The sequence below is a fragment of the Chiloscyllium punctatum genome, chromosome 50 (assembly GCF_047496795.1).
Source record: "Chiloscyllium punctatum isolate Juve2018m chromosome 50, sChiPun1.3, whole genome shotgun sequence".
Classification (NCBI taxonomy): Eukaryota; Metazoa; Chordata; class Chondrichthyes; order Orectolobiformes; family Hemiscylliidae; genus Chiloscyllium; species Chiloscyllium punctatum.
Genome location: NC_092788.1, coordinates 28,441,197 through 28,454,572, shown reverse-complemented (window position 1 = coordinate 28,454,572; position 13,376 = coordinate 28,441,197). Strand labels below are relative to the sequence as shown.

At 51.4% G+C, this 13,376-nt stretch overlaps 1 protein-coding gene across 1 annotated transcript in view; it reads left to right on the top strand.

The window, feature by feature from the left end:
• The first annotated feature begins 808 nt into the window (after positions 1-808).
• Positions 809-13,376, top strand: part of nprl3 (NPR3-like, GATOR1 complex subunit) — a 24,988-nt gene continuing 12,420 nt past the window's right edge. Inside the window, 9 exon segments of the mRNA XM_072566535.1 lie at positions 809-1,136; positions 3,760-3,829; positions 5,258-5,296; positions 7,044-7,176; positions 7,495-7,569; positions 8,316-8,469; positions 9,351-9,429; positions 12,264-12,301; positions 12,304-12,400. Of these exon segments, the coding sequence (XP_072422636.1) occupies positions 1,019-1,136; positions 3,760-3,829; positions 5,258-5,296; positions 7,044-7,176; positions 7,495-7,569; positions 8,316-8,469; positions 9,351-9,429; positions 12,264-12,301; positions 12,304-12,400 (803 nt within the window). The 5' untranslated portion in view covers positions 809-1,018.

Genomic DNA, 13,376 nt, shown 5'->3' with positions numbered 1-13,376 from the left:
TGGCTTAACTACATGTACTTGCCAAGAAACCTAACCCCAGATTGTGGAAAAATATACAGTGACTATGGCAAGCAAGTGTGAACCAATATATCTGACTGAAGGTTTTGATGGAAGAGGTAGAGGGAATGTCCTGCATTTTCATTGGGGTTAGGGATCCTGCAGACACAAAGCTAAAAGGCAATGGAGATCTTGATTTGGTGGAGGAAGAAGTTTAATTACTCACCCAATTTATCAAGGTCAGTGATGTACTGTCTCTCCAGTGCCTTAGCTTGTGAGAACAAAGGAGGAGAAAGTGAGGACTGCAGATGCTGGAGATCAGAGCTGAAAATGTGTTGCTGGAAAAGTGCAGCAGGTCAGGCAGCATCCAAGGAACAGGAGAATCGACGTTTCGGGCATAAGCCCTTCTTCAGGAAGATTCTTATTTCTTCAGGAATCTTCCTGAAGAAGGGCTTATGCCCGAAACGTCGATTCTGCTGTTCCTTGGATGCTGCCTGACCTGCTGCGCTTTTCCAGCAACACATTTTCAGCTTGTGAGAACAAAGTCATATGTTGTGGAATAAAGGGAACTGAATTGCTCCAAAATTGACTGAGTGACAGGAAACAGAATGTGGTGGTTAATGGGGAAGAGTTTTTCGGTACTGTACTGCTCTATATACTATGATCTAGCATCTTGATAACTGAGGCGAAATGACTTCACCAAAGATGGCCACCACTGGGGTTGACTTGATCAAACATGGCCGCTAGCAACTTGATCAAAGATGACTGATCAAAAGCGGATGGGTGGAGACTAACTTGATGAAATATGGCGGCAGTGATTGTCCGACTTGATCAAAGATGGCCGCCGAAAGCGGAACGATTCCTGCAACCTCTTCTGTAAAGTCAATTGCGAACGGGCGATGAAAACGCGATTACATTGGCGGAAAATAAGGGCGGCATTGCAATTATTTTAATTGGGGAGAGAGTTAAAAATTTAGTTATTGGATTTCTGGCACTTAATGTGATTGCGTCTGAGTATAACATGGGGGAGGACACCAACCCCATCAGTGTGATCCTTGTGAGCTCTGGGAGCAGGGGGAACAAACTGCTCTTCAGGTACCCTTTCCAGCGCCACCAGGAGCAGCAAGGATCTCAGACCAGTAAGTGGCCTGGCGTCCAGAGCGAAAAAGACATGCTGTGAATGCAGCTTCATGAGAAGGCAGGAATAACCTGGAGTTGATGGGCGCAAGACAACCCGGGCAGAGAATCTGTGAGCTGCCAAGGTGGCTGGCGAGCAAGACTGATGTTGGTCGCTGTGGACCTGCCTCCAGTCCTGCTGCAAAGTTCAGAACTCCCGAGCCATGGAGCACCTGGTGTGACAGTGGCTGGACCCAAAATGTGGACCCTTGTTTCCCCGCTCATGGATGCTGCTAGACCTGATGGGTTTCTCCAGCACTTTCTGCTGGAATGGGGGTGGGGGTGGGGGTGGCTGGTGGCAAGGCTGGGATTTGTGGTACAGTAAGCATTGCCCTCCTTAAACATACTGCCTAAGGTAAGTGGGAGTGTAGTGTAAACAGACCAGCAATGATCTTATGAAATAGTGGAAAGGGCTTGAGAAACTCCAGCTCCCGGAAGCAGTGGCTTTGTCGTAAAATCACCGGACTAGTGATCTAGAAACTTGGCCTCTGTTCTGGGACATGGGTTTGAATCCACTGGCCCTCAGGCTGCGTGGCACTCCCTCGGCACTGGCCCTCAGGCTGCGTGGCACTCCCTCGGCACTGGCCCTCAGGCTGCGTGGCACTCCCTCGGCACTGGCCCTCAGGCTGCGTGGCACTCCCTCGGCACTGGCCCTCAGGCTGCGTGGCACTCCCTCGGCACTGGCCCTCAGGCTGCGTGGCACTCCCTCGGCACTGGCCCTCAGGCTGCGTGGCACTCCCTCGGCACTGGCCCTCAGGCTGCGTGGCACTCCCTCGGCACTGGCCCTCAGGCTGCGTGGCACTCCCTCGGCACTGGCCCTCAGGCTGCGTGGCACTCCCTCGGCACTGGCCCTCAGGCTGCGTGGCACTCCCTCGGCACTGGCCCTCAGGCTGCGTGGCACTCCCTCGGCACTGGCCCTCAGGCTGCGTGGCACTCCCTCGGCACTGGCCCTCAGGCTGCGTGGCACTCCCTCGGCACTGGCCCTCAGGCTGCGTGGCACTCCCTCGGCACTGGCCCTCAGGCTGCGTGGCACTCCCTCGGCACTGGCCCTCAGGCTGCGTGGCACTCCCTCGGCACTGGCCCTCAGGCTGCGTGGCACTCCCTCGGCACTGGCCCTCAGGCTGCGTGGCACTCCCTCGGCACTGGCCCTCAGGCTGCGTGGCACTCCCTCGGCACTGGCCCTCAGGCTGCGTGGCACTCCCTCGGCACTGGCCCTCAGGCTGCGTGGCACTCCCTCGGCACTGGCCCTCAGGCTGCGTGGCACTCCCTCGGCACTGGCCCTCAGGCTGCGTGGCACTCCCTCGGCACTGGCCCTCAGGCTGCGTGGCACTCCCTCGGCACTGGCCCTCAGGCTGCGTGGCACTCCCTCGGCACTGGCCCTCAGGCTGCGTGGCACTCCCTCGGCACTGGCCCTCAGGCTGCGTGGCACTCCCTCGGCACTGGCCCTCAGGCTGCGTGGCACTCCCTCGGCACTGGCCCTCAGGCTGCGTGGCACTCCCTCGGCACTGGCCCTCAGGCTGCGTGGCACTCCCTCGGCACTGGCCCTCAGGCTGCGTGGCACTCCCTCGGCACTGGCCCTCAGGCTGCGTGGCACTCCCTCGGCACTGGCCCTCAGGCTGCGTGGCACTCCCTCGGCACTGGCCCTCAGGCTGCGTGGCACTCCCTCGGCACTGGCCCTCAGGCTGCGTGGCACTCCCTCGGCACTGGCCCTCAGGCTGCGTGGCACTCCCTCGGCACTGGCCCTCAGGCTGCGTGGCACTCCCTCGGCACTGGCCCTCAGGCTGCGTGGCACTCCCTCGGCACTGGCCCTCAGGCTGCGTGGCACTCCCTCGGCACTGGCCCTCAGGCTGCGTGGCACTCCCTCGGCACTGGCCCTCAGGCTGCGTGGCACTCCCTCGGCACTGGCCCTCAAGCTGCGTGGCACTCCCTCGGCACTGGCCCTCAAGCTGTGGTGATGCTCCCTCGGCAGTGACCCTCAAGCTGTGGTGATGCTCCCTCGGCAGTGACCCTCAAGCTGTGGTGATGCTCCCTCGGCAGTGACCCTCAAGCTGTGGTGATGCTCCCTCGGCAGTGACCCTCAAGCTGTGGTGATGCTCCCTCGGCAGTGACCCTCATGCCGTGTGATGCTCCCTCAGCAGTGACCCTCAAGCTGTGGTGATGCTCCCTCAGCAGTGACCCTCAGGCCGTGTGATGCTCCCTCAGCAGTGACCCTCAAGCTGTGGTGATGCTCCCTCAGCAGTGACCCTCAAGCTGTGGTGATGCTCCCTCAGCAGTGACCCTCAGGCCGTGTGATGCTCCCTCAGCAGTGACCCTCAGGCCGTGTGATGCTCCCTCAGCTGTGACCCTTAGGCTGTGCAGCACTCTGTTGGCATGGACCTTCAGGTGATGCAGTGCTCCCTTTTTGCTGATCCTTGGCCAATGTGACACTGCACTGGGGTGTTTTGCTTAGATGTCTAAGGTGACTTTTGAGCCAAGAAGCTTTCTAACTGAGTCAAGAATGTAGCCCACTGACCCATGGCAAACGTCTTGTGCTGGAGTGCTTTCACTTTGAGTTTGTAATGCGTAGCATTCTCTTATTTCCCACAGGCAAGCCGAGCAGTCCTTATGCATTACATAGCACGGTTGAGAGTACGGAAGACCAGGATGGAGACTCCAGGTGAGTGAAAGAGCCAAGGGGAAACGTTCAGGTGGCCATCCATGAACACAGCCTGGCTGCAAATGTCATTCTGTATCCACTCATGCACAAAGTGGGGAGAGTGTGGAATACTACTCTGTCCAAAGTGTTTAGTGTCCCCTTCCCACAGCCTTCTACCACGTGCTGAGGGCAGCCGAGGTTTCAGCAGGGATTCTCCCCTTCAAATGGGGAAGGTTATTAGAGTCATAAAGCACAGAAATAGACCCTTTGGTCCAACTCATCTGTGCTGATCAGGTTTCCTAAACTAAACTAGTCCCATTTGCCGGTATTTTGCCCATATCCTTCTATACCTTTCCTATTCATATACCTGTCCAAATGTCTTTTTAAATGTTGCAGCTGTACCTGCATCTACCACTTCCTCTGGCAGTTCATTCCATATGTGAACTATCCTTTGTGTGAGAAAATCACCCCTCAGGTCCGTTTAAAAATCTTTCTCTTCTCACCTTAAAATTATGACCCCTAGTTTTGAACTTCCCAACCCGAGGGATAATTGCTGTTCAAAATCAAGGAAGTACAGAGAAACCCTCTCCACTGGCATAAGAAAAAATAAAATGCTGGAAAAACCCAGCAGGTTTGGCAGCATCTGTGGAGAGAGAACAGAGTTAATGTCACGAGTCTGAAAGGACTGTTATTCAGAATCCCCCACTAGCAGGAGGGTAAGTCAACTCAAGTGAAGGGAAACACTGAAAGAACCAGTGTAGAGGTGTATGTTGGAAGTGTTTTTTGACACTGAGTTGTTGTAATCTGGAACACATTGTCTGAAAGTTGTAGTGGATGCAGGTTCAGTAGTAACACTCACCAGGTTTAGAGAAAGTGGAGGATCAGATGAGTGTTTCATCTCGTGATCTGACACAGCTAGAGACTTGGGCACGGGCTGAGTGAACAGCATCTGAAATGGATGGAGAACAATGCTGTTCCAAAGGGGCATTGTTGGTTCCAGAAACAAAGTGGACCACATACTCTCTCTGCTCTGCATCGGGACACTGTCAGTTTCTGGTAACACATGAGGCTGTTTTCATCAGCTTAGTATTGGTCCCCCAGACTTTGGACCCTGAAAACTGTTCATAAGCACTACTTGATTCCCTGCATCCCACACCCCACCTTGTCACTGATACCAAATCCCCTCACATCAGCCTGGTTTCTACTAATGATTTCACCCATCTCTTAGTTAGCAACCTGCTCTATGTGCTGGTGTGAAAGAATTAGTGGTTTTTCTCAAGACCATTTGTTTTTCATCAATAAAGAAAACGTTGAAAACTGAAGCCTTCTAGGAGGAAAAACCCAAAATGACACCTGAAAATTTCCCAAACGTTGTTTTGTTTTTCTGGTCTCTACTGTTTCGATTTGTTTTCCTGTCTGTTTTGTTTCTGACCATGTTGCCCCTTTCAGAGAACCGTCTCCTCTCACTGACGAAGAGTTGGTAGCCGGGTAAGGAGTTGTCCCTCTCATCTCTTTCCCTTCCTACCTCCCCTCCCCACAATGTCTCTCTACTCACTATTTTTCTTTCCCCCACTAGCAAACTCTCTCTCTCTTGCTCTGTCTGTCTAATGCTCTCTCCCTTTTTCTCAGTCCCCTCTTTGCTTTCTCTTCACTTTTTTCTCCCACTCTCTGCGTGTGTGCACTCGTTGGCTCTGTACCCTACATCTCTTCTCTCCCTCTCTCTTTTGCATTTCTCTCCTGTCTATACTCTCTTACTTTCCCTCTGTTTATCCCCACCTACTTTCTCTCTCTTTATCTCACCTTGTCTTCACAGTCTCTTTTGTTCTCCCCCTTGTTTTCATCCTCTCCATGTCTCTCACTCTTGTTGACCCTGGAGTGGAGAGGGTGGCTGGCTTCCTTTGAGTGTGAGCTGGTTTGTGAGCAAACACCAAACAGGGACAGAAAATCTCTCCTGTGGACATGTTCTTTCTTATCCCATCTCCATATGCAAAGAGGGAGACCTCGCGCACCAATCCAGGCAGACTTGAAAGTCCATCCTAATGCCTGGGACCTCTCAATTTCTGGAACATTCTACAAATGTCAGCTTTGGGAGAAATAAGGCTGGATAAGGGGTTAAAGAGCAAGTACATTGGAAATGACATATACTGTAATCCCCAGACTCCACTTTGCCTAAATCCCTCAATCCGATACTAGTCTGTAACTCAGTCCCGGGTATTTGTTATTCTTAATATAAACCACCCCGAAACCCTCGATTAGATTCCAATCTGTCACTCACTCCCAGGGAACTTTATTCTATATATAAACCATCTACAAACCCTTGATTAGATTCCAATCTGTAACTAACTCCCAGGGATCTGTTATTCTGTATATAAATCACCCTGAACCCCTCGATTAGATTCCAGTCTGTAACTCCCTCCCGGGATATGTGTTAGTCTATACATAAACCACCCCGAAACCCTTGATTAGATTCCAGTCTGTAACTCCCTCCTGGGGTATCTGTTATTCTGTATATAAACCACCCTGAACCCCTCGATTAGATTCCAGTCTGTAACTCCCTCCCGGGATATGTGTTAGTCTATACATAAACCACCCCGAAACCCTTGATTAGATTCCAGTCTGTAACTCATTCCCAGGTATCTGTTATTCTGTATATAAACCATCTGGAGCCCCTTAATTAGATTCCAGTCTGTAACTCCCTCCCAGATATCTGTTATTCTGCATATAAACCACCCTGAACCCCTCGATTAGATTCCAGTCTGTAACTCCCTCCCAGATATGTTAATCTATACATAAATCACCCCAAATCTCTAGGTTACATTCTAGTCCCCATCTCTCTCCATTGCTGTACTCTAATTTTTTATATCTGTCTTTCACACTGCATTGGAACAAAGTCTGTGAAAATCTGCGTGTGTCTTTCCCCTTGTTCTGTCCTGCCACTCAGATTCACACTTCTTTCAGCTTGTTTGCTATCACACGATGTGTCGGGTCCAATCTCCGCGTTGCCTTGTTTGACCGGAATAATTTCCGGACCTTGCCTGCCTTCTGAACCCCCCATAATTGGGGTCGCGTGCAATTTGACAAAACCAGCATCGCACTTTGTCTCTGTATTTGAGCGTGTGGGTCCGATTAGCCTTAGCCTTTTGAGGGTGGGGAATCGTTTGGAGTTGGCCGCCGTGCCAAGCTTTGCTGCCTGTCGGGTCACTCACTCACATGCTCCTTTGTCTTGTCATTCGAGGTTCTCCGATGTTATCCTGGCCACCATCCTGGCGACCAAGTCGGAAATGTGCGGCAAGAAATTTGAGTTGAAGATTGACAATGTCCGTTTCGTTGGCCACCCGACTTTGCTGCAGCACCCACTTGGGCTCCAGGTAAGGAGACCCTAACCCCCACCCCCCCCCCCGAACAATCTCAAATCACTTCCCTTCACACTACATTCGGCTGCTCACATCCCCAACACCATGAGTCTCTTCCCCTTTCAAAATACCTAACTTTCTGATCACACTTCTATCTGCCTGACTTAATAATATTTTTCCGTACTGGCTTGTCTGATGCTGTGTCCATAATATTGCTTGACCCCCTACAGTGCAGATGCGGGACCACTCCTCCCAACTGGTCTCACCCTGGAGTACCACCTTCTGCCTTGACAATTCACACAGATTGTCTCCTCATCCTCTTGTCTCTTCCAGGTTTCCAAGTTGGACCCCTCTCCAAAACGGGAGATGCCGACCATGATTCTGTTCAACGTGGTGTTTGCTTTACGGGTATGACTCCACAGCATTGGCACGGTGTGGGGGGTCGTTCACTTGTGAGGTTAACCAGGCTAAGGGATTTTTTCTCATGAGCACTGCTTTTTCTTTCCCTGTTCCTGCCTCGCACCAATTTGCAGATGGCCCATCTCTTCAGAAATGTAGATACTCACGTTTTTTTGGCTGGAAATGTATCTGCCATTTTTCACATAGATCCTTTCTGTGGCGGTTTGGGGATCGGACAGGTAGATCCCCCCCCCCCAACCCTGATAAAGTCTCCATCAGTTGATGGTCACTGACTTGAAGAATGTAGAAAGCAGTGTCTTTGATCAAAATCTCTCCCATGGGGGTGCTGGGGCCTTCAGACATTCACAAGTCTGGCATAAATGAGGCTCAAACCCATCATCTCCTGAATTGAGGGTGGCTTTGCCATCTGCTGTGTAATGCCTGGCCTGTGCACTAGCTGTCAGTGATTGTACCTACAGCTGTCTGGGGACTATAATACTTTCCTAAATCTCTCTCTCTCTTCCTTTAATATACTCCTCTCTAGGCTATTGATCTGAGTCTAATTATATGAATAATTATTGCATAGCATCCTGGGGGACATTTTAGTGTGTTCAAGGAGTTGTCTGAATATAAATTCCACTGGTGGTACGGGCAAATTTGTCTCCAACATTCTTCAGGTCAGGAGCTGTGAATATTTGGACATGCTGTCGTCCTCTGGGGCTGATTAATACCACAGCTTTCTCAACTGCTGACAGGCAAACGCTGACCCTTCAGTTATCAGCTGCATGCACAACCTCTCCCGGCGGATCGCCATTGTCCTGCAACATGAGGAACAACGTTGCCAGTACCTGACCCAGGAGGCCAAGCTGATGCTAGCCATTCAGGACGAGGTTTCCACCATGTCGGAGAGTGAGTCTGCCTTGTGCCAAGAGTGAAAACTCAGTCATATCAATTCCCACCTTTCCCTTTCCCTTTCCCTTTCTCTCTTTCTCTCTCTCTCTCTCTCTTTGTCTCTCTCTCTCTTTCTCTCTCTCTTTTTCACTCGCTGTCCTCTCTCTCTCTCTCTCTCTCTCTCTCTCTCTCTCACACACACACACACACACATCCACCCTCTTTCTCTCCCACCCTTTAACCCTTCCTCCTGATATCCTCGTTCATTCCATCCCCTCTGACCTCCGCCCTCCCTTTTATTCTCTAGTTCCCAATCCTTGTTTTTCCCCTCCCTCTTGACCCCCTTCTCCCCTCACTTCTGACCCTCCCTCCGTCTCTCGCCCCCATCCCTCCCTGTTATCGAATTTCCATCCTGTCTGCATGAACGCATGCTCTCTGCCATCAGTCCTGAAGGGACCGGGCTCAGATTTTGAAGTTTGTGTTCCCTTGTGTTAACGCCGGCAGCAGAGCTGCTGATAGTTCTGCAGTCGACTGATCTGCGCAGGAAGGCAGACTGACTGTGCACACAGGCAGAATGTTTCAAACTATATAGTGACTACATCGCTGTCTGTGTCTGTTGCTTGGAGCCAAACTGATTTCAATGGTTTGTTTGATCTATGTGACTGGTGAAGCACAGGTGTCTGCAATGTGAGTCCGTCTGTCAGCGTTTGGGCCCTGTCAGTAACCTGTTGTGTTCTAGTTTTGTTTTTGGGTTTGCTCATCTTCATCACACGCTGTAGCGTGAGGTCTGTCCTGAGGTGGGTTTTTATTGCTGTACACCCACCGTGGACTTGCTGCCTGTGAGGGGGTGGGGAGCAAAGGTGGTGACAGTGGGATCACTCTTTGCCATTCCTCCTCAGGTGATGGCTCCCAGTCACCATTCCATCACATCCTTCCCAAGTGCAAGTTGGCCTCCGATCTGAAGAAAGCCTTTGACAGGTGAGTGCCGGAGATCCCCAGACACTGACCTTGCTTTTCCTAGGGAAAATCATCATATACCACAACCTCTCCCTCTCTTACTTTGCTCATGGGTTTAGCAAGACAAAGAAATATTGCTCAAGCGGCTTCCAACTTTATCCTTTTATCCCTGTAATCCTACTTTAAGACTAAAAGAGACTCCGGTAGTCATGCAAAGTCAGAAGTCACATGATACCAGGTTATATTCCAACAAGTTTATTTGAAATCAGAAACTTTCAGAGCATTGACCCTGCACCTGAAGGAGTACAACCTGGTGTTGTGTGACTTCTGACTTTGTCCACCCCAGCCCAACCCCGGCACCTCCAAATCATGGCTTTATTCATGTACACATGGGAGGTCTACTTATCAAAGATAACACACAACTCAAGTGATCCTAACAATGGTTTCCCATCAAAAGGTTACACATTTACACATCAAGCAGTGTTCACATCATCTACATTCCAGGTTAGTACACAGGACTCCTTTATCTCACATCTTCTAACTGTTGGTATGTACTTGTGATTATCAGAACACCTCTATTCTGTCTTCTCTTCCCTTTCAGTCTGGCTGCAGACCTTGACAGCATTAAGTACTTACCTTCCCAAGTCCTCACCTTTTGACGCTAGTGGTCACCTTTAAAAATGTCTTGCTGGGCTGGTGCTGAAAGACCCAGAGATCAAATAGAATTTGGCCGACTGAGCCAGTTCCCCACAGTTGAACCACAGAACAGTACAGCACAGGAATAGGTCCTTTGACTTAACTTGTCTGTTCAAGGCAGCCACAGCTGATCATCCTCTTTTTAATACCTTTTGCCTGGGGTGGCATGGTGGCTCAGTGGTTAGCACTGCTGCCTCACGTTGCCAGCGACCTGAGTTCAATTCCAACCTCTGGCGACTGTCTGGAGCTTGCACATTCTTTCCGTATCTGTATGGGTTTCCTCTGGGTACTCTGACAGTCCAAAGATGTGCAGGCTATGGTGGATTGGCCATGATAAATTGCATATGGTGTCCAGGGGTGTGCAAGTTAGTCCTGGAAAATGCAAGGTTACAGGGATAGGCTCAGGGGCTGGGTGTCTGTGTGATGCTGTTCACATGAGCTGTGTGGACCCGATGGCCCAAATGGCCTGTTCCACACTGCAGGGATTTGATGATTCTATACTCCTTACATTCCACTTATGCTCTTAATGTTTATAATCTGTCAAGCGCTCTTCTAAACTGGAAAGTTAGGCTGTTTCTCTGGAATACTGGCCCAGCAACTGGACCACTCTGCCACCATCTGGAGAGTTGCCACCATTAAATCAGCTTTTACTTCCCAATTATGTGACTGAATTTAAATTTCACCAGCTGCAATGGTGGGATTTGACTCCCTATCCCTACAGCAGCAGTCTGAGGCTCTGGATTGCATGTCCTGTGGAGTTGCTACTACTCCATTGTCTGCGGAATTAGCAATGAACTGACTCTTCCACCCTCTCTTTCACAATCTCAACACCCTCCAAAGAATGTTAGCAAACAAAGAAGTCGTTCATTTTCTTTTACTTCATATTGCCAGTGTAGTAACGTAGGAAATTTGGCAGCTAATATGTACATTATTTATATAAAGTGCATAACAAGCTGTCACAAAGAGCTGCATGATGACGGAGCCAATTTTTTTGTTCTTGTGATGTTAGTCGAGCACTGTTGGCAGACAGAGTTGTTGGGGGGGAGGAGGTGATGGGAGTGTGCAGTCTGGAGCAGGAGAGACTTTCCCCACCCTTGGACCCTGCATCGTACCTGGTTGTGGATGTGTGGCCACCCAAAAGGTGTGGATGGGCCTCATATTTAATCTTTCACACCAAGCGATGGCACTTCTGACAGTGCGGCAATCCCACAGCACTGGCCCTCCGACAGCGCAGCACTCCGTCGGCGCTGGCCCTCCGACAGCGCAGCAACTCCGTCGGCGCTGGCCCTCCGACAGCGCAGCACTCCGTCGGCGCTGGCCCTCCGACAGCGCAGCACTCCGTCGGCGCTGGCCCTCCGACAGCGCAGCACTCCGTCAGCGCGCTGGCCCTCCGACAGCGCAGCACTCCGTCGGCGCTGGCCCTCCGACAGCGCAGCACTCCCGTCGGCGCTGGCCCTCCGACAGCGCAGCACTCCGTCGGCGCTGGCCCTCCGACAGCGCAGCACTGCCAGCGCTGGCCCTCCGACAGCGCAGCACTCCGTCGGCAGCTGGCCCTCCGACAGCGCAGCACTCCGTCGGCGCTGGCCCTCCGACAGCGCAGCACTCCAGCGCTGGGCCCTCCGACAGCGCAGCACTCCGTCGGCGCTGGCCCTCCGACAGCGCAGCACTCCGTCGGCGCTGGCCCTCCGACAGCGCAGCACTCCGTCGGCGCTGGCCCTCCAGACAGCGCAGCACTCCGTCGGCGCTGGCCCTCCGACAGCGCAGCACTCCGTCGGCGCTGGCCCTCCGACAGCGCAGCACTCCGTCGCGCTGGCCCTCCGACAGCGCAGCACTCCGTCGGCGCTGGCCCTCCGACAGCGCAGCACTCCGTCGGCGCTGGCCCTCCGACAGCGCAGCACTCCGTCGGCGCTGGCCCTCCGACAGCGTGGTGCTAAGCTGCACTGATTGCTAAACTGCCTTTGTGATTATGCACTGCACTTTCTTTGGAGTGGACCTTAAAACCAGGGTTCTCCTCATCTCGGGTGGCTGGAAGTTTTACTGAGCCAAGGGGACACCATTAGGCTAGGTCTAATGGTGAATACTTGCACCACTGTCTGGTTAATATTTCAATGTCTCTTATCTGCCTGACACTGACTCCCATGACCTCCTCTCTCTCTCAGTCTTTGCACCACAGGTGTGGTCCACCTGCATATCAATAATTGCTGGAGCTCAGCTTCTGCCTTCCTCACAGGATCCACCGGCTGGGCCCTGACTACATCCCTCCTGATGCCATCGAGCGGAGCCTTAAAGCTATCCGGTAAGTCACAATGTGCCTACCCTCTCTCTCTCTCTCTCTTTCTTTCTGTCTGTGCAATGCACATTCCACTAGACTCCCATATTCGGCAATTCTCCAGCAGCCAGCACATTTCAGAGTCTGTGGAGCTGTAAAGATTGGTGAGATAGGTGGGAGGAAGGTGAGTTGCGGCATCAGAATTCTGATCCTGTGTAGAGAGGGGAATGCTGACCAAGAGAAAATAAAGGGAGTGTGCAGTGAGCAAAAGACCAAACGTTGGAGAGGTTCGTTTTAAAGTCTGCTTTGAATCCATGCGTTGTAATTAACTCTATTAAAGAACTGTCCATTTAGGACAGAGATGAGGAGAAACTACTTCACCCAGAGAGTGGTGGCTGTGTGGAATGCTCTGCCCCAGAGGGCAGTGAGGCCCAGTCTCTGGATTCATTTAAGAAAGAATTGGATAGAGCACTTAAAGATAGTGGAGTCAAGGGTTATGGAGATAAGGCTGGAACAGGATACTGATTGGGGAATGATCAGCCATGATCATATTGAATGGCGGTGCAGGCTCGAAGGGCTGAATGGCCTACTCCTGCATTATTGTCTATTGTCTATTGTCTATTAACTAGATGCAGAGACGGGTGAGGAGAAACATCTTTTGCATTGTTCTGATGTGGATTGTGCTGTCAGGTGGATGCAAATTCAGCACGAACTTTCAAAGTGGTTGGGGGGCGGGTATCAGAGATAGAGCTCTGAGGGGAGAAGGTAGAGAACGGGAACTGATAGCTCATTCATAAGAGCATCACGGATCAGACATGATGTGTTGAATGGCCTTCTTTTATGTTGTCTAATACATACTGTTGTGGACCAGGGACTTGAACTAGGATTATATACTGCATGTTACTCTTCAAACCTTTTTTTATTATTCTCTCCTCTTCTTTCTCTCTTGCTTTTTCGTTTCTCTCTCCTTTCTCTCTCTCTCTGCCTTTTTTTTCTCTCTCTC